The following is a 26,498-nucleotide window of genomic DNA, read 5'->3' on the forward strand; positions in this document are numbered from 1 at the left end:
CCCTCAAGTACAGGTTTGATGATCAGTTTCCTAAGTGGAAGAGATGCAACATAATCATAATGCGTATTCCCTTATTATATACAGATACACTCATCGGCCACTTTATCAGGTCCACTACTACCACCTCTTGAACAGGACGGAACAGTGAAGCGGTGATAAATATTAAGAGAAACTACAATTAATCCATAACAATTAAGAACTTGACCTCCAATAATTACCAAGTAGCAGAGTAGTGGCATGTCAAGGAGATAAATTATGATTTATTAACCAGTAAACCATAAACCGTAAATGTAAGCGAATGTCACTTAAATTGACTGCAAGGTAAAATTCAGATAGGATATACTGTATATAGCCTATAGTATAGATATAGGCTACCGAGTGCAGCCAGAATGATGACTAAAACTAATAAGAAATTGAAGCATAACACCTGTTTTCCTTTTCCCTTTCTGATAGCCTGTACAAGTTGAAGTTAACATTCTCTTTTTAACTTAAGCATTGCACCAGCTCATTTCACTATGTTTATTAGCTTGTGCACTCATATCAGATGGTCAAAGAGCATCTGTGGCACCCAATCTTGGGAATGGCCTTCAATTTCATGTAAGGGAAGCAATATTTCATAAATCCAGATTAAAAACTTATCTTTTTAAAAACACAGACTGGAGTTAGATTAAAATCATCACATCAACAATACTCTATGGAACTTTTAATGGGGCTGTATTTATGGAAATGTTTGTTTCATTTCAATTAGATTTTTATCATTTTTCTTCAAGCGCCATTGTTTCATTGTTATTATTTATTCGATATTTCATTATTATAATTTTTTTATCATTTTACTTGTTGGTTGTATGTTATGTCTTATTTTCTTTTGAATTTGAGAGTGTGATTTCTCATGTGCAGCAATGTGCCCAGAGACATGTGTCTTGTACACATGTTGAAAGTTCACTCTTATCTAATTCTGAGGGCTGACTATAAAACAGTACAGATTTCCTACAGCACTCCATTCATGCTCACCTTGTGAACACGTCAAGATGAAACTAGCCTTGATATTGGTTGCTTGCATTCTTCATGGTGCAGAATGCAAACCTTATAGCAAGGGTGGTAGGAAAGGTGGCTTTAACAAGCTGCTGCTCATTTCTTTTGATGGCTTCAGATGGGATTATGATCAGGATGTGGACACCCCTATTTTTGATCAGCTGGTAAAGGAAGGAGTGAAGGCGCCATACATCTCGCCACCAATCATCACCATGACATCTCCCTCACACTTCACCACCATCACTGGTAAGAGCGAGAGGGTGAAGACTGTAAATTAGGCTCTAAGGTGTACTGAATGTTTAGTTTTATTCTTCTACTCATTCTGATATCTTAAGTTGAACGGAAACTTTATTATAACTGATATACAGCTCAAAAACAGGACGTTTCTGCACATTCAAATGACATTCAAATGAGCTGATGGTCATGATCAAAATCAAGAGACGACAGCAAACTTGAATATGACCATCAACTCATTTGAATGTCACTCCGCAACCATAGGATGACATGAGAAAAATGTGCAGTGGTCTCTTATTTTTTTTCTGAGCTGTATATGTTACTACAGTCCTTATATATTAAAAATTATTGCATTCGATTTTAACAGCTTTCTCTCTGAACAAGCCTTATACTCTCAGACTCTAATTCTTGAGAAAACTCAGGTCTTTTAATGTGTGCTGCAAAATGTTTCAGACATTTTAACAGACTGCTGTTGCAAGAGCAATTTTTTTGCTTCCATGTTGGGACAGCAGCAGCCAGTGACACTAAAAACAGAATTAGCTTATCAGAAAGGCTGCCCCTGTGCTGGGGACAACTCTGGAGCCCCTGGAGTGTACAGTACGGCCTTGGAAATTCACTTAAATGTTGATAAAGCAAGTCAATGTCAGTGAGTGAGAGGTCAAACATTATCAGGGCTGTATAGGTTTGATTATTATACCTATGACCATCTGAGTCATTCTAGAGATAAGGATGTTCTCATTATCGACGTTTCATTATCTGAACTGATTAGAGTATGATCAATTAAAGAAGATGAATTCAGTCAAGTCAGTCATATCCATTATTATGTAACTAAAACGTAACATGTAAATTGGAGAATGTTATTCATAATCACTTTTTGTGGCTCAAAAGTACCTGATTGGCATACATGCTCACCATTATACTGAAATGATCCATGTCAATTATGCAAACCAACTGCTTGCCAGATTGTTCCCAAGTTTCTATCCCTGAGCTAAACTGTTCTTTGAGGTTAGTTTGCGCCAAATGGATCCCATTGCCTTAATGTCTGTGATGCGTGCAATGTGCATGCATTGAAAATGGACTGCAGTTAACAACAAATCGACTAAATTGCTGCATAAGAGTGACGTGTGGGTTTGAGCAACAGTGTAGAATAACCAATACACAGTCTGATTAATATTATGATATTAACAATTAATATGAACATTTTGACTTGTAGGGAGATGGATTGAAGATCATGGAGTGGTCCATAACATGCTGTTTAACTCCACAACGCTCCTGAAAATCACCCATAAGGAAACCATGAAGCGGTCAGAGTGGTGGGACAACGGAGCCCTGCCCCTATGGATCACAGCACAGAACCAGGTGGGGACACTCACAGAGAACTATTCTCCAGAGACTGGCATATGGACATGAGTGGGTACATGTACTTAGCAATCAGTCTATTAGCCAAAAGAATAGTACGAACAGAACTATAATGAGTCAGGAGTACTAATGACACTGTAGAGGTTGGGGTGAAAACTATTAAAATTCGCACGCTCAGATCTGTGCAAAATGTAATTGATTCAAGCTTTTGGATAAGCTTCTTCAAGAATAGTAACATGGTAGTGTATAGAAGTGAATTTCTTACTTAATTATGTCATTTTCAGACATTATTATGCATCATAGAACTTCGAAACCTGTGATACTTATGAAAATGTCCTAGTCTGCAAAGTTGTCTGTTTTTCCTCTTTAAATGTTTACATTGTATTTTAAAAATACATCCACCAAAGTAAGAGATAAACAATACAAATGTTTTTATTATTACTGCCCAACAGAGTAATGGCATATCAATTCATTTTCCTTTAGGGACTGAAAACAGCATCTTTTTACTATCCCGGAGGGGGAGTCAACTACAGTGGACAAGCAGTGGACCGAGCCCTTGTTGAATCCTATGGTATGCCAGATGACAATGAGACAGAGTGGCAAGAGAACATAGACACTGTCATGCGCTGGTACACTCAGGAGGACTTTGACTTTGTGACCCTGTACTTTGGGGAGCCTGATAGTGTCGGACATTCAGTGGGTCCAGACACTCAGGAGAGAAAGGACATTATTAAAATGATCGACCGCACACTTGGTTACCTCAAAGATGCCATTGCAAAGAATGGCCTTACAGACCGTCTAAACGTCATCATCACTTCGGACCATGGCATGACCACAATAAAGAAGGAGAAATTCGATCCAAATGTAAAAGAGATCATACTCAACAAATATATTAACTTTCTGCACCTAGTACACTTTGAACTGGTCGATTACGGTGGCTTTGGAATGTTAAGACCCAGGAACGGCAAAAAGCAACAGATTTATGATCAGCTGAAGAATGCTCATCCCAATCTGACCGTGTACAGAAAAGAAGATCTTCCTGAAAACTTTCACTTAGCCAAAAACAGCAGAATCCAGGATATTATTCTTGTGGCAGATTTAGGTTACAACTTGAATTCAGTGAGTATTTACTGGTTTCCACTCTGATATAAGATGTACGTACAGTGAAATGGGCAACATTTAGAATTTTTATTTTAAAATGTAAAGTATCAAGACATTCTACACTGGAGATGTTAAGATGTGAATACTGGCCTTGGATGTTGTTACTCTAGATATTGCTTTAGTATTTTATCTTCTGATGTATATTGTCTTCTTGTGTATAGCATTAGCTCTTTATTTTAGGGACCAAGACCAGTAAACTTTTGATGAGCTAATGAGCTGTATATATATCAGTTCAAGCTGCAACACAGTGTGAGTTTGTAATGTTTTGTGGGAAAACATTATGGAGACAGTTGTTTCTGGTGTCCACAGAGAGCAATCATATATGTGAACAAAGGAGATCATGGCTTTCATAACGAGGAGATGGACATGAAGATGATCTTCCGAGCATTTGGACCAGATTTCAAGAAAAACTACTTGGCTGATCCATTTGACAGTGTGAACATCTATGCCCTCATGTGCAAGCTAATGGGTGTTAATCCGGCCCCAAACAATGGCTCACTGACCTACACCGAGAAAATGTTGGTAGATGACTTCGACAATCTTCATCCAACAGACCCGACTCCCACAGGACCGATTCCTCCAAGACCGACTCTTCCAGGACCGACTCTTCCAGGTACCCCCCCCCCCCATCACTTAATATTCCTGCTTGTGTTAGACATTGGTGATATTCAACGTGCATTTATGTTCTTATGTGTTTTGTTCCAGGTGGATATGGAGAGAGGAATCAGATGTCACTTACTCTAATATGTGTGTTGATCTTCACAATATCTTGTTTAATGTAAGACGTTAAAGGAGGACCTCTGAAACTGAAAGATATGATGCTTAGAAACATCTTCATTAGTTATACACTGGCCCATGACCTGAGATTGACATAAAATATTTGTAATAATATTAAACATTATATTCTGAAATGTTTTGATGGAATATTATGAAGTTGTATTCTTTAATGTCAGGATGTTGTGAGAAATATGCTCTTTTCAGATCTCAGATTTCCCTCCTGCTGTAAATGTTAACCATGTTGATCCGATCCTACTGTTTTAAATGTTTTAATTGTTTTACTACTATGTTTATTTAATATAATCTTTATGCTTGAACAACAACTGTTCCAATAAATATAAAAGTATTATGGTTAAGTGCTGTTTTCTTTCTTTCTTTCTTTTTTGTTTGTCGTTTTATTTGTAAGGGACCTTGTACAGTTATTAACATAAATGTTTCCATTTGATGCACTGTACCAGAGTTATATGGAAGAAAAGGGTAATGTCCGCAACACTGATAATTGCTCCCGGTTTAATGAAAAAAATGCAACGTTTCGACCCTACTGGGTCTTCATCAGGCAAATGATTTGCCTGATGAAGACCCAGTAGGGTCGAAACGTTGCATTTTTTTCATTAAACCGGGAGCAATTATCAGTGTTGCGGACATTACCCTTTTCTTCCATATTACTCTACATTTGTCCTGCACCTGCAAGGTGGGATGTGCACACAGCTACTCTCCTTGAACGTCTGTACCAGAGTTAGCCTTTGGCTAATTTACATCCCTAGTCCCCCAAGGTTTTTTTAAAGGACATTATAATAGGTATATAATTATATAGGTTTGCCTTGCAAACATTATTAGCAGTGCAACTGGTAGGCCTTCTGATGAAAGCTTACAAGGTTGCTAACTTATGAATTTTGGTGAAGCATTTTATTTATTTATTTATTTTTAATCAGAACTCCGTCACCAATCTAAAAGGTTGTGCATTTCACAGTACACCCCAAAAGCATTGGCCAAGTAATGGGTCAAAAGCTGTGGGGGTAAATGAAACAGTTCAAACACTGAGCAAGTAGCCTAATAGTGGTAATCGACAACTATGCTGGGAGTCCATAGAAAGTTAGAGACTCCGAAACAGGCAAGCAAAACTCTATAAGACACACACGGTAGCATTAACATTGTTGTGCACAGACCACAAGACTATTTGCTGAATAACCTGGATATAGTTTGCCAGAAGTTACCTGAGTTCTTTTGTTGGTCAGATGTAAGAAGATTGGATTTGACAGTCAGTCAAGCTACCTGAATGTCTCTGAGAGGAAATATTCCTGCTATTTACTGTGTCAGCCTATTCTTTGTATCCTTGATATCTCATTAAAGATATCCAGTTTGTCCTACCCTGGCTATCACCAACTTGCAAGCTCAATCTTTTGAGATTGAACATTAGTCTAGGGAGTCTGTGCTGCATTTCTACTGCATAAGAGGCATGATCAATGGGCATAGTTCAAATGACTCTATACGTTTTGATAGTCCTAGATAGTAGATAGATAGATAGATACTTTATTGATCCCCAAGGGGAGATTCAAGTGACACCCGTTCAGTGAATGCAGCCCTCTATGTCCCTAGATATCTATTTACACCGCTGCGTTAACCATTCTTGACCTTGTTCTGTACCCTGACTTTGGTTTTTGGATTCATGATTTGTAACTATATGCCCTTATCGTGCCGCTGTTTGGCTTGAATAGTAGACCTGGATTTTGCTACTGGATTATAATTTATCCTTCTTCACATCTGAGTCTGACTTGCCTTCATCGTAGTACCCATAATAGTTCACAAACTTGTATTCAAACACTTAGAATAATGTAATAATAATGACAAAAAATACTTAGAAAAAATAGAAATAAAAAAGACTTTATTCTCTTTACATTGATTAAATCACAATCAATATGTATGCCATATATTCCATTCTAATGCCTTGCAGTATGATTTCTACTACAGTACATGCCAGACTGGTTGGCACATTGAGTGGGCTGCTGGGTCTCTGCACAGCAGTATTGGATCGGACTTTGCCTCGACTCAGCTGTCTTTGGCTTCTGTTGTGAAACCCCAGAGGTAATGAAAAGCTGATGTCCACTGGTGCAATCCAGACATTTGCATGCAATACTCCTCTTCAACATTCCCTTTTCCTTTTTACATTACTTTTTGTGTCTCTGTCTGTGTTGGAAATAGGAGTCGGACATGTGGCAATGTGTGATATATCTAGAAGATTAGATGAATTATATATCCTGGTATCCATCAATACTGTATATCTGACATGGCACTATAGATTTACAATGGTCAGTATAATGTTTGAAAGCTTGAGGATGGCCTGCAGTGGTCAGATCCCTTCAGAGATGGCATTGTTATTAGCGTGTACCAGGGGTCAGACCCATGTTTGTCTGCATGGGTATCAGACTGTTGTTGCCGTTGTACTGCTGTCATATACTGCTCCTTTTTGTATCTTCCTTCCCCAAGGATGCTTTGCTGTACTGGGGGAGGGGTGGGGTTATGGTCGGGGTTAGGGTGAATGAAACCGGCTTTAGCGGATATAATCTCCTGCATTGCAACCTTTTAGTGGCAACAAATTCATTTCAAGGGGAAGGGGTAGTGAGAATATCCGCAAGCTTACTTGAAACCGAGGGTAAGAGACAACTCTTGCACCATCACTTATACAACATGCACCACTCACACCGGAAAAACAAGCACACCGAGGAAGTCATTCATGTAAAATGTTGGCTGACTTCAAAAAGGAAATCAGGCAGTGACTCTATCATGTTACTGTAATGGGTTCAATGTCAGTGATAGACAACAACAAAAAAAGCCAGGCCAAGATATACAGTACTGGTATACACATAAGGGCAATTCCATAGAAAACTTTTTGTCACATCCATAGCACCAATGAAATGCCTTGCCATTTGTATGATGTGAATGATAACATTGATTTTGTGCATTTGTCTTGTGACAGAAAATGTGACAAAAAATGACTTTACCTTGGAATTACCCAATACAATGTCACATATTTCACTCGATCCTTCTCAAAATTGAAATAAAAAATGTGTTATTTTCCCATAGTACCTATGATCCACTATAATGAAGATGTTTCTGAATATAGCCACTGTACAGGCAGGTTTCTGAATACAGCCACTACAGGCAGTCACAAGCGCACTATAAAATGAAACATATCATTTACTAAGTGCCATGTCATTGGTAGGCTATGCTGGTGGCATTATTACCTCCTTCACTACCTCTGCTCTGTGTATTGGCTCCCTAGCTGTGACTGGAATCAAGCATTAGTGCAGAACTGCTTTTGATTTTTTCTTTTTTTTTTGGCCTCAGCCTGAATGATTGAATGGCTTTTGACAGTTGTGACATTATGAGAGTCATTTTACTACATGACAGTTGTGACATTATGAGAGTCATTATACTACTTGTCACCTTTCCTTTAGGGCTCCTGCTCACTCATGAGAAAAGAATGGGGAGATTTACAGACAGGTGAAGGGTGAATCATATGATTTGTAAAGGCCTGAAAGGAACCAGAGACTCCATATCTGTAAGAAATTGTGTAGGTACATACCATTATGTTTATTCAATATATCCCCACAAAATATTCAGAAATATTCTGTTTGGAAAATATTCTTCTATTGGATTATTTTCAATAATCCAATTGAAATTATCTCTCTCTCTCTTTTGTTGTTTTTTTTCTTTTCTACACAGCCACCACCTAGACACTGCCTGTTTCCACATTTCCTCTGCTTGCTGCTTGAGTGTTGGAGCTCAAAAAGAATTGATGGCTTGCGCGCGCGGCGCGCGTGTGTGTGTGTGTGTGTGTGTGTGTGTGTGTGTGTGTGTGTGTGTGTGTGTTACCTGTAGTAAAAGGTTTCTCTGGAGAATCTGCTGCCCCAGAGAAATCCATAAAATGGCCCATCAGTCAGCAGCTGTGTGTGTGCGTGCGTGCGTGCATGCGCGCATTTGTGTGTGTGTGTGTGTGTGACAGACTGAGAAGTGTCCATCAATTCTTCAGCAATAGGCAATTAGCATGAAAAGTGCACATGCTTCCAGTATATCTTGCAACCTAATTATGCAGATGTGGAGACACACACACACACACACACACACACACACACACACACACACACACACACACAGTGCTGTTGACTAATGGTGAGTTGTAGTGAGTGAGTGCTGGAGAGCTCATTAGGCTAAAGCATTTGAGTTCCCAATGAAGAGAGCAGCTATTTCAGATGCTGAAGGAGCCATACCAGAGATGGGAGTAAGTCACACATATGCAAGTCTCAAGCAAGTCTCAAGTCTTAACGTTCAAGTCTCAAGCAAGTCCCAAGTCGTTTTTGTGAGGGTCGAGTCAAGTCAAGTCAAGTCATAGCTTAGGTCGAGTCAAGTCAAGTCAAGTCATAGCTTAGGTCAAGCAAGTCACAAGTCAAGTCATATAATAAGCTGGAAGACAACCGTCTTAAAACTTGAAGAGACGGCAGCCTAAGTTTTATGTAGCCCTCCTTTGCACAAAAGGGCTAACAAATAGAAGAAGGGGATATAAGGCTAAAGAATAATTATAAATGCTCACTAGGACCAGCAGGATCAGAATTACTAGGAACGACTACAGGGCCTGGTGTACCAAACAATAATTACCAGACAGAGTACTCAACACGGTAGTTTATCATGGAAACAGCAGCAAACCACTTCCATTTATTTACAACCATTTTTCGATATGTTGCAAAAGACAGTCCTTTTTTATGTGTTGCAAAAGACAAAAGACAAAGAAGTGCAAGGAGGAATGAACTTGAGAGAGAGAGAGAGAGAGTATGTGTGTTCAGCTCATGTTTTCATTGCATAATATTCCATTAATAAATACCATACGGAAATGAAATGGAGACACTTCTATGTTAGGCTATATACTACGATTTACTCTTGAAAGTGGCCTATTTCTCATTTATGTCATAAATCTCTCATATACTTATACATACATTTACAGTAATAGGGTATGTGCATGTTGTTTGGCTGTTATACTTTATATATATATGATTTAACAAAAATAAAAGCAGCTAGCGCTAACAAACTAACAGCTACATTGATGTGGTAGACCAGGGATGGGCAACTTTCATGACTAAGAGGGCCACAATTTTTTATCATCACCATCAGAGGGCCAAATGTGGCTGCGCACTTTCGCACATCTGACATGAGAGAAGCTACAAAATAATTCTGAATAAGAATGTATATAACATACAGTAGGCCTTTTTTCATGCTCAAATGCATTTTTAATAGGCCTATACCTTCCCTAACGACAAATACAAGTATTTTACAGCCACATGAGTGAAAAGTATTAAATCACCATTCAATGATAGCACAAAACTGAAAACCAGTTAGTGCAACATAGGCTCATAGGCCTATTCAATGCATTTATGCTCCCACTCCATTTTTAAGAATGTATAGATATTTCCTAACGTCCATAGTGAGAGTAGGCCTACAGATGTGATGTAACATCCATCACATCTGTAGCCTAGCCTACTCTCATCCAACGCAAAGAAGTAGCCTACTTGCAGTCATGCATGATTTGTCTCAGCTTCCCCTTGACATTATCGAGAATGTCAACAATTATGTGCGTCGGGACAAAGACCGTTTCGAAGTTTTTATCTCCACCAAGGAGGTTATGTTTTTATCGGGGTTTGTTGGTTTGTCTGTATATGTTAGTTTGTTCGCAAGATAACTCAAAAAGTTATGGATGGATGCAAGAGGAGGTGATGTGTTCGCTTGGAGGAGGTTTGAGCACTCTGAGTGATTTTCTAGTAGATTGGACTAGCAACTAGCGCTAGCTAGACCTGATCTGCCAAGTGAATCAATCTGGCAATTTCAGATAGGCTACCGTAGGCTATTTCAGTCAAATTGTCTGTTATTTGATAGGCGGGATCAATGTGAAACTAAGTCAACATGATAAAACTTAATGTAATGCAAACAGTAAGCTCTTGTCACGTTTTACTGATGGAGATGGGATGTTAGCTGCCAGCTAACGTTAGATTAAAAATAATGTGAAATTAGCTAGAGACATTTCTTACTTTTCTTTGTGTAGTCGGAAATGGCGGATCAAATTTTGACGTGGTGCTGGATGTGTCGGATATTTTTGCGCTGCACACCTTGCACTCGGCGAATCGTTTCTTTTGTTGAGTTGAATAGTCTTTAAATCCAAATGTTAGGATTTTGGGAACACTGCCTGCTGCAGTAGCAGCAGAACTGGTAACAGTTTCCATCTTCTAAACCCCGACCGCTCTACTGTAGCTGGCTGGCGCGTCACCTAGCACCTAGTAGAGAGGTTGCCAGGTTCGCCCACATGCAACAGGAAATATCCAATCGAAAATAGTTTTTATTACTATTATTCACCAATTAACCAAGACAGCAATGACTTGTCGAGTCATTGCATGCAAGTCTAAGTCAAGTCTCAAGTCATGAGTAGCAAGTCCAAGTCAAGTCAAGTCTTTTCGCACTGTTGATCAAGCAAGTCACAAGTCCTCAATCTGGCGACTTAAGTCTGACTCGAGTCAAGTCATTAGACTCGAGTCCCCCATCTCTGAGCCATACTGTATAGCCTCATGAGGAGCACTGGTGAGGAATGCACACTCATACGTGCATACTGTATGCTGATAGATTATTACAACATAAACCAATATGCCATTTACTTTGTCACTATTGTTTATTATATATACTATTTATTACTATTGTTTTGTTAGAATGGACTTTTGTTGCCATCTCTCTCTCTCTCTCTCTCTGCATGTGTGAGTGTGACACTGTGTGTGTGTGTGTGTGTGTGTGTGTGTGTGTGTGTGTGTGTGTGTGTGTGTGTGTGTGTGTGTGTGTGTGTGTGTGTTTAAGTGTATGTGTGTGAGTGTCTCCTTGGGCTGGTAGAGACTGATAACGAAGGATGTGATTGAGTACCATAGAAGCTCAGCAGGGCTACTCCATATGTGCCCGCCCCCTCTTTCTTTGTTTAAACAGACAACACACACACACACACACACACACACACACACACACTCATCACATTTATAGGGCATAAATGCACTGTAGTGTGCACTGCACTATTAAGATAGATTGCTCTTGTCCCAACCAGTTAATTAATCTTTTGAAAAGGAATACATTTTCTGAAAGAAAAAATGATTCATTATATTATTCCACAGACTGATAACAAACACAAATTGCAGTCTAAGTTTAATTGTGGTTGTTGATAAAGAAGCATGAATGAATTTCACAGTTGATGCTTTCTAGTCAGACTTGCATTTATGCATTGGCATTGTGATGGAAATGAGGAGAGCTGTGTATGTTGAAGAGACAAAAAAGAGTCAGAGTCAGAGAAAGAGAAGAGAGAAAGAGAGAGAGAGAGAGAGAGAGAAAGAAAAAGAGAGAGATGGGGACAGACGGTCAGGATCTATTCAATCCTTTATGATCTTTGCTGTGTGGCCCCTCCCTCTCCATGTCTGGCAGTGAGGACGAGAGGAGGCTGGGCGTGTGTGTGTGTGTGTGTGTGTGTGTGTGTGTGTGTGTGTCTTCAGGAACAGCACGTGTGTGCTGCGTCAGAGAGGGTAGACCCCTCTGCAATGACAAGGGAAAGGAGGCGGGAGGAGAGGGACTGGAGGTAAGCCTTTTACGGACACACACGCACACACACTTCCATCATTCTCGCTGTTGTTCTCTGTCTCAAGTGCAGTCGATGTGCTTTGCCTCGCTCATTCACGCTCCTCTCTTCCTGTTGTCATCTGCGTCAGGATCAGCCTTTATCCGCTCCACACCTCACACACTAGCACAGCACAGAGCTGTGCAGCTGTGAGCTCTGGGAGAGAGAGAGAGAGAGAGAGAGAGAGAGAGAGAGGGCAGCTGTGGCAGGCAGCGAGTGAGTGAGTGAGTGAGTGAGAGGAGAGAAGAGGAGAGGAGAGGAGAGGAGAGGAGAGGAGAAGAGAGGAGAGGAGCAGAGAGGAGAGGAGAGGAGAGGAGAGGAGAAGAGAAGAGGGGGTTCCCTACTCAGCGCTGGGCTCCAGCTCCAGGAGGCTCCTCTGTCCCCCCCGGCCCCCCGCGGTGATGCGCTAAGTGGACGCGGCTGCGGAGTGAGGTGGCCATGGGCAGCCAACGGGGGCATGAGCAGCAGCAGCAGCAGCAGCGGCGCGGGCAGCCAGCACTGGAGCTCCGGCGGGACGCTCCCCTGACCCCGGCGCTGCTGGTGGAGCAGGAGGAGGACGAGGAGGACGAGGAAGAGGAGGCCAGCGACGACAGCACCCCCAGCAGCAGCAGCAGCAGCAGCGCAGCACAGCCCGCCCGGGTCCCCACCTTTGACGTGCCCTACTTCAGGTACATCGACGAGGAGGAGGGGGACACGGAGAACGAGCGCGAGGAAGAGGAGGAGGAGGAGGACGAGGAGTGCAGCGGAAGCTACAGCCGTTCCCTCTCCTCCCTGGAAGATGACTTCGGCGACTGTTCGGTGTCGCGCAGGTGCGGCTCTGCGTGGGGCGCCGCAACACCGTACAGGGTGCTGGAGCACCTGCTCAACCACCTGAAGCTGGAGGAGGAAGCACGTGACTCAGGTGAGCAGTCACTCTTTCTTCAGCTCACACACTCACACACACTCACACATCTGTGATCCTGGCATGACTCCCCTTATGTTACGCACAACGTCCCCTTTCATGGTTGGCTAAGGCATGTCTGCAATGTTGTCCTTTGATGATCCATAATATGAGGTGTTGCTGAGTGTTATTTAAAGCAAAGAGACAGCCCGGCCAGGTGTAGTTATCTCCCGTGAGGAGACAGGTGCTATTGAGTGAGTCTTTGATGGGATGTTTTAAGGGCACTGAAGAAGTTTAGGCAGAGCTCTGGTACCATTTAAACTTGCAGTTGTGTAGAGTTGGAATCATCTCTTGCAGGACTGCAAGGGGGCATTATGGCCTTCACATTTGCTACCTCCTCTACTCTCACAAGCCTGCTATATGTGCAGGCCTATCTGCAGATGGGCTTATGCTCAGATAGATGGTTTTAATTACAGCAGGCTGTCTGTGGGGGAAACCCTCCCTCCACCTCTGCTCCTGTTTCTCCCTTTTGCCAAATGAGTACACTTGTGCTGAATGTGCTGCTGGTGTAGAATACAGTCCAGCAGATGCCTCTGCAGGGATGGCTCTGCTCACAGGAGAACAGTAGCCCTTTAACCAGCACCTCCGCCAGCCTACACACACTTTCTGAACATTGTGATGATGTCAGTGCATTTGTGGAGATGGAGAGGGATTCACTAATGGTATTGCTTACTGTATCTCTGTTAGCACACCAACAGAGTGGTGGTGTGTGTGTGTGTGTGTGTGTGTGTGTGTGTGTGTGTGTGTGTGTGTATGTGTATGTGTATGTGTGTGTGTGTGTGTGTGCATGCATGTGTATGTGTATGCGTGTGTGATTATTATAGTGATTCTGTAAGCATCTTTGTGGAAAGTGAGCAAATGTGGGACTAGCAGGTATACTAGGGTTTAATACGAATAATCTCCTAATCCTTTAAAAGCAGCATGAGCGGTGATCTCTGCTCCTCTACGCTTCAGTCACACAACACATTCAGCTCCTGACTGATTGGGCCCTACAGCCTCAGATTCCCTGGAGAGTGAAGGCTTTAATGGGGTCTGCACTTTGCTCCCAAACAAACATCTCCTCGCCTAGACCATGAAATGTCTGAATGAGGTGAAATGTATGAGAGCTCTAGAACTGCAACTGTTTTATATAGCCGGCCTTGTTGACAGCAGGGAGGCTGCACGAGGGAGGGGATGAGCAGCGAGGGTATCTGCAGGGGATGAGGCCAGATGAAAACAGAGCAGAGAAGAAACAGATCTCATGAAAATACAGAGGAGAGGGCGAACCTCACCAGATAATTTCACAGGAAAGGTTCCTCTGGGATGTGGATTCTCTCTCTTTCTCTCACTCTCTCTCTCTCTCTGTGTGTGTGTGTATGTGTAGTATTCCGTTTGTATCATATGCATGCGCTCTCACTTCTTGTGAGTAAAGGGCTTTGAGAGCGGTATTGATTGGTGTTACCCCTGGAGAGCCTCTGTATCTGATGGATCTGTGCAGCACACATGAGATGGCATGAGACTCCTCTGGACACGATCCAGTGGACGCTGTGCTGGAGGGCTTGAGTGCAGCTGTGTGGTGGCCTCCCAGACCGGTCAGTCTGCTCTTCAGCACTTCAGAGTGCTGGGAGCCACTCTACACTAGCCGCAGGGCTTCTTTCTTTCCCAGTCCATTATTATCTCCTCTACTCTGCTCTGCTCTGCACAACACAAAAGATACACACACATTACACATTATGAGAGGCATGATTATATAGGAGTTTGGGCAAGTAATGCTTACAATGCAAGTAATGCTTACAAGGACAGAATTCAGTAAAACCTTGACTTGACTAGGACAAGTGTGATTGATGACTCTGTTCACTGAGTGGATCAATGACTTGTGTGTTTAGGTGTGCATAGTTGGAAGTGAAGAGTATATGAACTCATTATCTCTGGTGCAAGTGCTAAAGTAGCTCTCCACCCATCCTTTTATGATGTCACAACAGCTGACAGTGCATTCTGATATCATATATGGAGGTTAGTAAACATCTCTATCTTTATGCATGCATGTGCATACATGTACATGTACATGCATCCATGTTTCTTGATCATGATCAGCATTGCTGAAGCCATACTAGATAATATCTGTGGTGAAAAATGTCCAGGCACACTCAGGTGTGAGAAAACACTGCAGGTTTATTAAGACGCTGGAGGCAGGTAACCAGCAACAGCATGTTCCAGCAACACTACCATAGTTCTCTAGGGCAGTGTTTTCCAACCTGTTTTCCTTGAAGGCCCCCTCACCTGTGTCTAAGACAGGCCAGAGCCCACTACCCAAACTCTTACCCGCATACACACACAAGACATTGTTTTATTCAGCATCTGGGGTCCGGGGATGAATTACCAATCCTTTGGATTTTATACATTGTGCGCAAATATATTTTTGGTCATCTCAGAAACTCAGGCCAGGCAACATTGTGCGGACCCCCTGCAATCTCTGGCGGTCCCTATTGGGGTCCCCGGACACCATGTTGGGTACCACTGCTCTAGGGCAAGGCCCTATCTTATACATCGTAGTAGTACAAATCACATGAGTCCTTCTCACTTACAATGGTCTTTTCCAAAACTCCTCATACATGCAGAAATGCAACAATACATGGATACCTCTTGGAGCATGTGATCCTCAAGTCATGTGGCTGCTCCAAGTAAGATAATAGATCGATACAATACATATACATCATGCTGCACTTTTATCTCCCCTGCTTCCTTTCCACAATCTTTGGGTCGTCACAAACTAGCTTATCCAAAAGTCGTTGGTCTGATTGGTTGAAGGACTATCCAGATGCGTACGAGTCATTTCAACTATACCCATTGATTACCCCTCTTGTGCAGTAGAAATAAAGTGCAGACTCTCCAGACTAATGTTCAATCTTAAAAGATTGAGCTTAGTATGGTGATATCAGGCTGATGCTCCTAATATTACTGTCTCAGGCAGAATACCCTTAATTCGTTGCATGTCTTTTATTAGAAAGTCGTGACTTGGAGAGTCACCTACAAAGTTGATGCATATAATTGAATGTACAGATAAGCATACGAGATAAGCATACATGGAAATGTAATGTTAATCACCTCTGTAAAATAAGATTTGGGGAGTGATCCAAAATGACTACCACATTTTCACTTTGGCTATGTTGCATGTGTCTGGTAATTGGACTTAGCAGCATGAAGTGCAAACATTTAGCGTGCTGTACGTAATTAAGGAAGAGGGAGAAAAACATTACACAGAAGGAACGCACTGTTCCAGTCTTGAGTGGTGGAGGATATTTGGGAGCAGCTGGAAACTTCAACTAGTTACTGCAGCGAGACTCCAGATCTCCATTATGAAATATTCATCCTGTCTCTCAACCATCAGGAGATACACAGTTACACACAGACGCGCACACACACACACACACACACACACACACACACACACACACACACACACACACACACACAAACACACAAGCACACATGTCATGCGCACACAGTGCACACACACACACACAAACCACAGAGAGAGCGAGAGACTGAGAGAGAGAGAGAGACCATCGTATTAGATTAGTGATTTGAATGCATGAAGTGCATTTGAATGAAGTGTAGGGGTCTTTGTTTGCATTACTTTGTCGATCTCTGTAGTTTCTTTGTGTGTGTGTATGTGTATGTGTACAGTATGTGTGTGTGTGTGTGTGTGTGTGTGTGTGTGTGTGTGTGTGAGAGAGAGAGAGAGAGAGAGGGAGAGAGATAAAGGGAGAGAGAGAAAGCAGAATTTGCAGCTGTGTTCTTCAGATTAACATAATGATGTGAGGAACTCTGTGGAGCACAACGCTCTCAAAGCTCAGGCTAGCCAGTGTGAAATTAAAAAGGAGTATTTACAACTGCATGCGCACCTTCAGCCTCTCTCTTTCTCTCGCTCTCTCTTCTCTCTCTCTCTCTCTCTCTCTCTCTCTCTCTCTCTCTCTCTCTCTCTCTCTCTCTCTCTCTCTCTCTCCCCTCCCCTCTCCCTCAAATACACCACATTTGTTAAAATTGACCAATGTGCACAAATTAATTTGGACTAATGTTAAAGATATTAGCTGTTTTCATTATCATTTTTTCCCTAAGGTTCCACTGCAGATTTAAAGCTTAAGAAATACAAACAATAAGGTTTTCTTTTCAAGGACAAAACACTACCCTTCCGTCCTGTAAACACATTAGGGGGACAGCTAAGCTAATAGCGGCTCAGCTCTGAGTCCTGCATGTGAGGTAATTCTATTGAGCGGCGGGAGATTGAGGGAAATGAGAGTGAGCTGTGAACAGGGTGCATCCTCATCAGCGAATCAGCTGCCTGCCACTCAGATCGTTTAAGAATAGATTAAAGGCTGGAGCCAGGCGTGGAGTCGTGACGATTTGGCCCTTTAAGCAGCAGAGGAGCAAATTAAAACTCCGGGATGGTCGGTGCAGAAGGCACAAGTCATTAGCTGAGGGATGATGATGTCGCTCTGTGAGATTGACTTAAAGGCTATTGCTTTTAAGGGTCAGTAAACAGGAGGTCCTGACTAGGCTCCTCTCTAGTGGCTAGCAGTAAAGTGGTTGATGATTGGCAAAGCAGAGTGAGGACTAAGTGGCAGTGTGTTTACAATACACTATAATGGCAATTAATGGTGGACTGGTCCCCTTTACAGACAGAGAAGACATTAGCCTATGGGCAGCTGTTAAGTCTATATTTGTAGCAACAGGGTGTTGCCTACATTTAGATTCTCCAATCTCCAATCCGCAACAACTTTGTCACTTCAAACATCCTTGAGAAGTAAGAATAAAATAAGATGAAAATAAGAAGAAATGTGTGAGGCTGATTCTTAAGCTTCGGCCTTGCATGCACCTTCACCCTGTTCATTTTAGTAGCCGTAAGTGGCGGACAGTAGAGAGTAATGTTGAATTGGACTGTTGAAATGTGCTACCCAAATGTCTCTATGCAATTAGTTCTCTATTCCATGAGGGGACTCACCACTGATTACTCTGTTACACAGATGCACAGTACAGTATATGTTGCATGGGAAAGAGCTCATTTTTATATTCAGCTTATGAAATGGGTTGCCGGCAAGCTTGAAGACAATTGGCTCTATTGGCTATTGGCTCTAATTGTAGGTCCTCCATGAGGAGCTGGCTGGCAGCTTTAAACCCATCAAATAACAACAGTATTGTATGCACTGTAGTTGTGACTCATGTTTTACGTACAGTATTGAATGACTGAAACGTTTGTATTAAACTTAGATTGTATGAATGTATTGTGTGTATTCCCTTTTCTTCAAAGTCCTTCTTTACATTCATATACACACATACTGTACATAGATACATACATACATGGAAATAACCCTTAAGGCTTTATTGTGTTTTATCCCTTTGACAATAGTGTGCACGCATTTATTTTGTTCACTCCTACATAGTACAAATAAGAAGAGCTGTGTTTCCTCATCTTTGCTCCAACAAAAGACCAGGCTTTCTCTGAAAACTCTCTACAATCCTTTTGTCACGTTCACTTACAATGCTTTGCTCTCTTGTCAGTGGACAGTATACATTGCCTCTATTATGGAGCAAGAGCACAGCCATGAACACTTGCCCTTGAATACTTGCACTCAAGGTGACTTGCTGGAGCTGGAGCTGCTTCCTCCTCCTCCAAGAACAAAAAGGCCCATTAGAGGCTGTATTCTGTGTGATATGCTACACACATTAGAAGGTAGCTGAAGCAGGGAGGGGATGGGAGGAATGATTAATGTTGGAGAGAGGGGGGTGATGGAGGGTGAGTAAGAGGGGACACCAACCGCTTTTGAAAGAGTCATTCAGAATACCAGCTGTGGAACGATGGGCCTTTAAGAACATTTACATTTTCTTTCTGAAAACTAACATAGCTGTCTGTTTGGAACTCATGTATGTAGGTCTATCTGAGTATGACTTGTATTCAAGGTCTGAAATCATCACTGGGAAAAGATCTATGACTCCTTTAGTATTTGGCTGTAATTGAGTGTGCTAGCAGGGACATTAAGGGGCCGTGAGCGCCAGTGCTCTAACTCACCTTTGGCCATATCTCTTTCTGTTTTATTTCCCAGCAGACACGCTCCTGTATGACTTCCTGCTTACATACTTGGTCTTCATGTCAACCAATGATTTATGCCAAGCTCTCCTAGGACAATATCCTTCTGTTCTTTAACCCCTCCCCCATTCCCCCACTCACCCACACATATAAACACACACACAGACACACACAGACACACACACACACACACACACACACACACACACACACATACACACACACAAAAACACACACACAGACACACAGATACACACACACACACACACACACACACACTGTACACAGTGGTAAAATGTTGTCCTTAACTCCCCTGGCGATCACCTACTGTTCCAAGCGCAGTCCACTTTGTGAGGACATGACTACTGTCCTGCTCAGGAAACGTAAGATCCTGATGATTGTGTCCCAGTGGAACGCTCTCTACAAGAACTTCCTCCGAGACAACGAGTACATCAACCTGTTCATGAAGGTGGGACCAGGCAGAGGTTCAGAAGACTGTACAGAGATAGAGGAAGTTGAACATTAGAAGATGATATTTAAATGCTACTTCAATTTACATATTGTTATAACGCTTGTTTATCTATGATATAATAAGTCACTCACAGAAGTTTTGTATGTTGTAATTTGAATGCTGGTTTTGCATTCTGTTATTTTATTTAAGGACTTACATGTCTTATAATGTAAATTCTGTCATACTATTTTTCCAGAGTCTGTATCGTTGTGTGCTGGATGACATCTATGAGTTTCCTCCTCTGGAGAAGGACCTGAAAGACATCCAGAAGCTTCTCTCCATACAGCGCAGGCAGTGAGTGGCTGAATGTCTCTTTGAATGCACTTCATTCATAAAAACATTTTTGACAGACTGAGAGAAGGTCAGTCTGTGCTCAAATGTCCAGTCTCAGACTAATAGAGCCTGAAGCGATGACCAAAACTCAATATGCTGTGAACTGTGCATCTGACATGAGCCGTAGGCCCTGTGATGCTCTGGTGCTGCTGGACCCTCTGACCTCACAGAGCCAGCAGCACCACTCGATCGGCCGATTGGCCCACTGCAGCGGCGTGTTGTCCTGACCCCTCCCATTAGAGAGGGCACTCCCCATAACTCCCCCTGACAGCCACCATTATCTAGCCGCTTTCACTCATGGGAGCCCCCCCCTCAACACTCAGACTCAGACTCAGACTCGCCTGGCTGCTATGGGTGTGACGCTCAGGGGCAGACCTGAGGAGTCGGCAGGCAGGCAGCCTCTTATATAAAGTTTTATGAAGTGTTTAAATGAAGTGTTAGCCAGAGGGCCTCCCTTGGACAGCTGTGGTAACCCAAACCCATATTGCTGGGTCATTTGAGAGTTTATAACCCATGGGTGTCAAGGCAGGTCTGAGAGTAGGGAAGGGAGCATAGCGTTTGTGGTTCGGCCCCTAATGCTACAAACCCTCTGCTCGGGATGTGCGTTTTATGTTAGTATTTGCACTGTGACACACCAGGGCCAATGCCATCATGTGCCTTCTCACAGTTACCAATTACGTGTCTTGGCTAATGGTGCTATGGTTTCAGATTAGAGAGTGTAAACCTGCTATCACTGAGGAGTGCTTGCAACCTTGTCCATAATAACACAATTGTGTCCACGCCAACTATGTCCAGCAATAGGCTGCTTGACCCCTACATTGCTGCTTGCAGTTATATCTTAAAGGGAAACTATGCAGGATTGGCGATTTCATCGCCGCTCTCACTTTCGCTTTTCGTTTTCACTCGTTTTATGCTTATAGATTTCTATGCAGAGCTTCCCCTACAGCTTTAGCGTGTATATTTTTATAAAACTTGAACAATTCGGTCAGTCTGCCTTTTCATGAGCATAATTGCGAGGCTGGAGACTTTCTGCTACGAAGCCGACCCGGTGTCACAAAACTTCCATGCGTGTTTTTTCTGCTCAGAGGCGCTAGGGGGGAGCATGACAGACGTCATTCAACCCGAAATAAGTCAAATAACCATTCCAATGTCTCCGAAGCTGATTAGTTAAGGCAAATTAAGCCAAAAAATCTTGCATAGTTCTGCTTTAATATGACTGTGGCATTTCACTAATTGCAATGTTGCAATGCGTAAACACAGATTGTTATTGGGTTAAATTTAGTCACTAGTGAAAAATAGATGTTACTGTTTACATTTGACTCTAAACAAACTCCACAAAAACTTTTATTTCTCTCTGTCTAGCACTGTGGATAAGTTTTCACCTCATCAAAAGGTAAGCATTCGGGACGCTAGTGTTGTACCAAAGTGAATTTTCTCTCTATGTAAGACTTCTCTTATTACATCTCTTATTTTGGGTCAGTTATTTCTTTTGGGTAGTCTATGTTTTTCCAACATGCTTTAGAGGAGCTAACTTTCACCATCTAAGGGAGCATTGCCTTTAGAAAGTGGAGTATATTCACTCATTCCTGCTGTAATAAATCACTCAAACAGTGTAAATGTCTGTGAGTGTGGTCCCTGACAGTAATGGTAATTACCTGACTTTTAGAGCAAAGTATTACACAAACAACTCAGTGCTAAGGAGAGCTGGCCTCATCTCAGACCCATGCCAAGAGAGGAGAGGGAGGGTAAGTCATTGTGTGTTAATCCTAATAGTAAAGTAATAAGTAACTTACAATTTGCAAGGAAATCCCCAAAATTATATACTGTAAATATTACTGACTTAAAGGAACACTTCACCGTTTTTTCATATTAAACTACGTTATTCCCTGAACTAAGATGAGTTGATACATACCTCTCAAGTTTCAACGCGTGCACTCACTGGCTCTGGCGCGCGGCGCTACTCTGATAGCACTTAGCTAGCCCAGTTCATTCATTAGGATCCAAACAGAGATGAAGTTAGAAGCGACCAAACACCCCGTGTTTTCCCTATTAAAATACAGTTACACGAGTAGTCACACGACCAAGTATGGTGAGACAAATTAAAACGTGGTGCATCTTAAGCAGGTAAGAGGGATAATTATATTGCGTAGCGCAGTAAAATCCTCACTCTTGCACTTTCAGTTTCACTTTGGAGTGAGGACATTACTGCGCCGAGTGTAAGTGCTCCCGATTGTTATTCTGCCACACGATATAGTTATCCCTCTTACCTGCTTAGAAATGCACCACGTTTTATTTTGTCTCACCATTCTTGGTGGTGTGATTACTCGTGTAACTGTATTTTAATAGGGAAAACATGGAGGTGTTTGGTCGCTTAACTTGATCTCTGTTTGGATCCTAATGAATGAACTGGGCTAGCAAAGTGCTATCAAAGTAGCGCTGCGTACAAGAGCCAGTGAGTGCACGCATTGAAACGTGAGAGGTATGTATCAACTCATCTTAGTTAAGGGAATAACATAGTTTAATATGAAAAAGCGGTGAAGTGTTCCTTTAAGGGTTGTTCTGCCTCTCTGGTCCACAGTGCTGTACCGTATGTATGTGAGTGAGGACTCCTACATCAGTGTTAAGGCGCAGAGCTCCGTCAGAGCACAGCAGCTGCTGTCACTGTTGGCTGAACGACTGGACTGCCCTCAGGAAGACATGGTGCTAGCTGCTCTGACCTACTCTGGAGGTAAGGACGTGGACAGTCAGGTGAGGTCAACGTTGACTAAACCTGAGACTTCAAATGCCATCTTTTTGGTCTGATGATGATTTTATCTCATTTAAAGGATACTATTTCTTTTTCAATTTGTCCCCAATTTGAGCTCTTTTTAGGTTCAGCTGTTCACTAATTTGCACAATGCAATGAAATCGACTCAGCACTGCGTTAGAACACTAAAACTGTCATAAAAGCTTATATGATGGGAAGAGTGCAGAGCATGTAAAACACATACGATTCGGGAGTTAGCTTATATTTATGCTAGTGCTCTCCTGCCTGATGACCTCCCCACTGTGTCTCCAGAGAAGGTGCTGTTTCAGCCTGAAGACAGTGTTTTCCCTGATTGCCTCTCACCTGGAGAGAGACTGCAGGTGTACAGGAAAGACCTGACTACAGTTATGGTGCGACATCAGCTGCTGACTCTGATTATCATCAATGCAGTGTCCCCTGTGTCACATGTATGGCAGTAGTTTACTTTTGTCTCCTGTGTCATGTAGATCCCCCTGACTGATAATGGGCAACAACAGCAGAGGACTTCACACTTGCTTGGCCTAAACGCCTGGGATGTGGCTGTCACCCTAACCAGCTTCGACTGGAGTCTCTTTCATTGTCTACAAGAGGTAGGTTCCTTCTAATTTCCCAACTATTAGCCGCAACGTATACATTGATTTTGCAAAATGTCTTCAGCTATGAGGTTAACACAGGGACAGTTAACATGGTATTAATATGGTTTTGTTAATGTGAAAAGCTATCCCTCACATGCCTTGTGAGACCAAATGAGTCTGAATTCAAATTTAGCACATGCATCTTGTTGTGAGGTTGTCAGTTGTATGTATGTCGGTTGTATGGGTTTTTTTTAGTGATAATGGACCAGAATTGCTTTAACATTAGGACATTTTTTTTCTTGTTGCAGCAATGAGTATGGCACCCCAAACTGGTTTGATTAGGTTCCATTTCATTCAGCTGACTATTTGTTCAGTGGCAGAACAAAAATATATTATGCAATTATAGAAGAAGTTTTATAACCAGTGATTGAACAGGCACATGACTTTATAAATGGAGGAAGCCCCAAGCTGATGTAACGTTGACATTGGGTGTGGGGTTAAGTTGGGTTATATTTGCAGGGACACAGGGTGCATCTCTGGCACTGGCTGTTTATAGTCAATTTCAAGACGGTCACAGATACTGTAACTGTACCTGTTGTGGTGCTGCCATCATCTGTCTCCCACAGCCAGAGCTGATCTGCTTCACCTGCAGCCGTGATGCCTATGTTGGCCACACGGGGGCGATGGAGAGGCTGCTGCAGCGCTGCAATGAAGTCCAGCTTTGGGTGATGACCCAAGTGCTGCTCTGCACCTCACTCTGCAAGCGGGTGCAGCTTTTGAAGAAGTTCATCAAGATTGCAGCTCAGTGAGCAAATCCTTACTGTATTAATTGGACACACACACACACACTAATTGGATGAACTGGTCAGCTAATTGGATGAATCGTAAAAACATATTTGGATGTGAAAAGGTTTGATTGGTATAGCCCTAGTTTTAAAAATCAAGAGATTTCACTCTAAGGTAATTCAGACATGGAGGATAATGGTGTTGTGTCAGACATAAATTGGCAAACATAATGATGCCCTTCTTTAGATTTATTTTGTGCTATGTGTCAATCATGGTAATAGGCTATGTTAAATAATGTACATTGCATGGCTTTGTAATTATAATACATATTAGAGATATGCTCTTTAGATGTGGTGGGTCTATTTCCAGTACTTATGGCATGACTAATGGCACAATTTGTAATTGCTTTGCTTGTGGCTCTGACCATAATTACTTTCTCTGTATTTTTTCCCCTCAGTTGTAACGCTCAGAGGAATATGAACTCCTTCTTTGCCATCATTATGGGCCTCAATACAGCTGCTATTAGTCGCCTGAGTCAGACATGGGAGGTGAGGACATTTGTGTGTGTGTGTGTGTGTGTGTGTGTGTGTGTGTGTGTGTATGTGTGTGTGTTTCTGTGTGTTTGTGTGTGTGTGTGTGTGTGTGTGTGTGTGTGTGTGTGTGTGTGGTTTTAGGGTACACAAATATTCATACTGTCCATATGGCATAATGTGTGTGTGGTGACTTTTGTTATCAAATCTCTCCCTGGGCAACAGAAAGTTCCAGGGAAATTCCGGAAGCTGTTTTCGGAGTTGGAGACCCTGACAGTAAGTCACTGTGTGTGCCCCCTCTCTGTGTATGGACAGATGGGCATATGAAGAAGCAGCTGAATCCTATGACTAGGAGAAGCTCATTAGGAGAGAATCCATGCTGCCCTGCTTTTGCTCCCTCCTGGGATTGCTGTGGCAGATGGTGCTTTTATGCTGGTGACATGGGTGACATGACGGAGCATGTTTGTGTGTCTGTGATGTCACACAGATTTCCTCTCGAGAGACAAACACTCGAAAACGTGTTCAGACATTATCCAAAATGATCATCCCTAACACATTCTCGCTAGATTTAGATTAGCTTTAAAATTAGACATACTGCAGTATTGGAGTATTTAAGTATTTTGAAGTATCATAAGGCACAAATGTGTAAATAATATCTAATGTGCTTTAAATAGCCCATTATTATTTTTGCAATATGCAAAACAAATTAATTGATTTTAGAGTCTCTGATTCTGGTGAAGTTGATCTGTGAGCTTGACGAATTCAAATGAAGGAATGTATGAATCCACCAAGATTTCACATTCCAAGCAGGCCACTGACACTGTGATACAGTATACACAAGTAGAAGTGATACCGTGAGCTGTTATGGTAGAGTGTGTACCACAGAGGTTGTGTAAGAAGTGAAGAGAACACCCTAATAGGTCTAAAGTATGTAGGCAGTGGTGGCAAGGGAAAAGCTCTGAGTTAATCCTCAGGCCAACAGGGGGCCCCATCAGCCTGAGTTGCGCTGAGTAGAGACAGAGAGGGGGGGGGGCAGAGGGGGGGAGGAGACAGAGAGAAGGGGGGGGGGCAGAGGGGGGGGGAGGGGACACAGAGAGAGTTGGAAGCGAGCAGATAAACAGACAAATGACCATCAGGGGAAAACTCATTAGCATATGCATCCATATGGCAGCTATACACACTAGTAAACATATAAGACTGTCTGTGGGTAGCCAGTTTAGCAACACAGCAGAACCCTAAAGAAGCTTGAAAACTTTACATTCATCTTCCACCAAAACATAACGAACACACCACTCAATTTCCAAAAAGTCAAATTAAGCATGATTCCTTCCATTATGTATGACCTCATTCCCATGGCAATTTCTGTTGCACACTGTGGGGAGCTGTGAAAAATAAATGAGATTGTTCAAATGTAACAGCTAAATATAACATGTTTGATGTTTGGTTTAGGCTTACCAGTTAGTGTGTGAATTCATCCCATTTAATCTAGTTCCATGTGCAGAATCACAAAAGCCATGGAAACAAAAAAGACCAAATACTCTTTTTCTTTGTCATAGGACCCTTCCCTCAACCACAAGGCGTATAGGACTACCTTCAAGAAGATGAAGACCCCTAAGCTTCCGTTCCTGCCTCTGCTGCTTAAAGGTCACCAAAGCCATGCTCTTATGTACTGTATATTATGACTACTCACAATCTATTGTATGGCCCTGGCCTCAGAAACACTCTGA

General features: G+C 42.3%; 2 protein-coding genes across 2 annotated transcripts in view; both read left to right on the forward strand.

The window, feature by feature from the left end:
- The first annotated feature begins 1,028 nt into the window (after window positions 1-1,028).
- On the forward strand, window positions 1,029-7,866 carry zgc:153896 (uncharacterized protein LOC569930 homolog). Its single transcript, XM_062539800.1, has 5 exons — window positions 1,029-1,278; window positions 2,480-2,625; window positions 3,109-3,744; window positions 4,096-4,399; window positions 7,844-7,866. The coding sequence occupies exons 1-5, from the start codon at window positions 1,029-1,031 to the stop codon at window positions 7,864-7,866; spliced, it is 1,359 nt and encodes a 452-aa protein (XP_062395784.1).
- Window positions 7,867-19,275: 11,409 nt separating this feature from the next.
- The window catches only part of LOC134083478 (rap guanine nucleotide exchange factor 5-like), an 8,560-nt gene continuing 1,337 nt past the window's right edge, over window positions 19,276-26,498 (forward strand). Inside the window, exons 1-12 of the mRNA XM_062539802.1 lie at window positions 19,276-19,349; window positions 19,576-19,720; window positions 19,959-20,056; window positions 21,458-21,488; window positions 21,762-21,840; window positions 22,674-22,823; window positions 23,154-23,251; window positions 23,348-23,470; window positions 24,082-24,260; window positions 24,699-24,789; window positions 24,997-25,047; window positions 26,328-26,415. Of these exons, the coding sequence (XP_062395786.1) occupies window positions 19,312-19,349; window positions 19,576-19,720; window positions 19,959-20,056; window positions 21,458-21,488; window positions 21,762-21,840; window positions 22,674-22,823; window positions 23,154-23,251; window positions 23,348-23,470; window positions 24,082-24,260; window positions 24,699-24,789; window positions 24,997-25,047; window positions 26,328-26,415 (1,171 nt within the window). The 5' untranslated portion in view covers window positions 19,276-19,311. The remainder of the gene's footprint in view (window positions 19,350-19,575; window positions 19,721-19,958; window positions 20,057-21,457; window positions 21,489-21,761; window positions 21,841-22,673; window positions 22,824-23,153; window positions 23,252-23,347; window positions 23,471-24,081; window positions 24,261-24,698; window positions 24,790-24,996; window positions 25,048-26,327; window positions 26,416-26,498) is intronic.

This window comes from Sardina pilchardus, chromosome 6 (genome assembly GCF_963854185.1).
Source record: "Sardina pilchardus chromosome 6, fSarPil1.1, whole genome shotgun sequence".
In the NCBI taxonomy this organism is placed as follows: Eukaryota; Metazoa; Chordata; class Actinopteri; order Clupeiformes; family Clupeidae; genus Sardina; species Sardina pilchardus.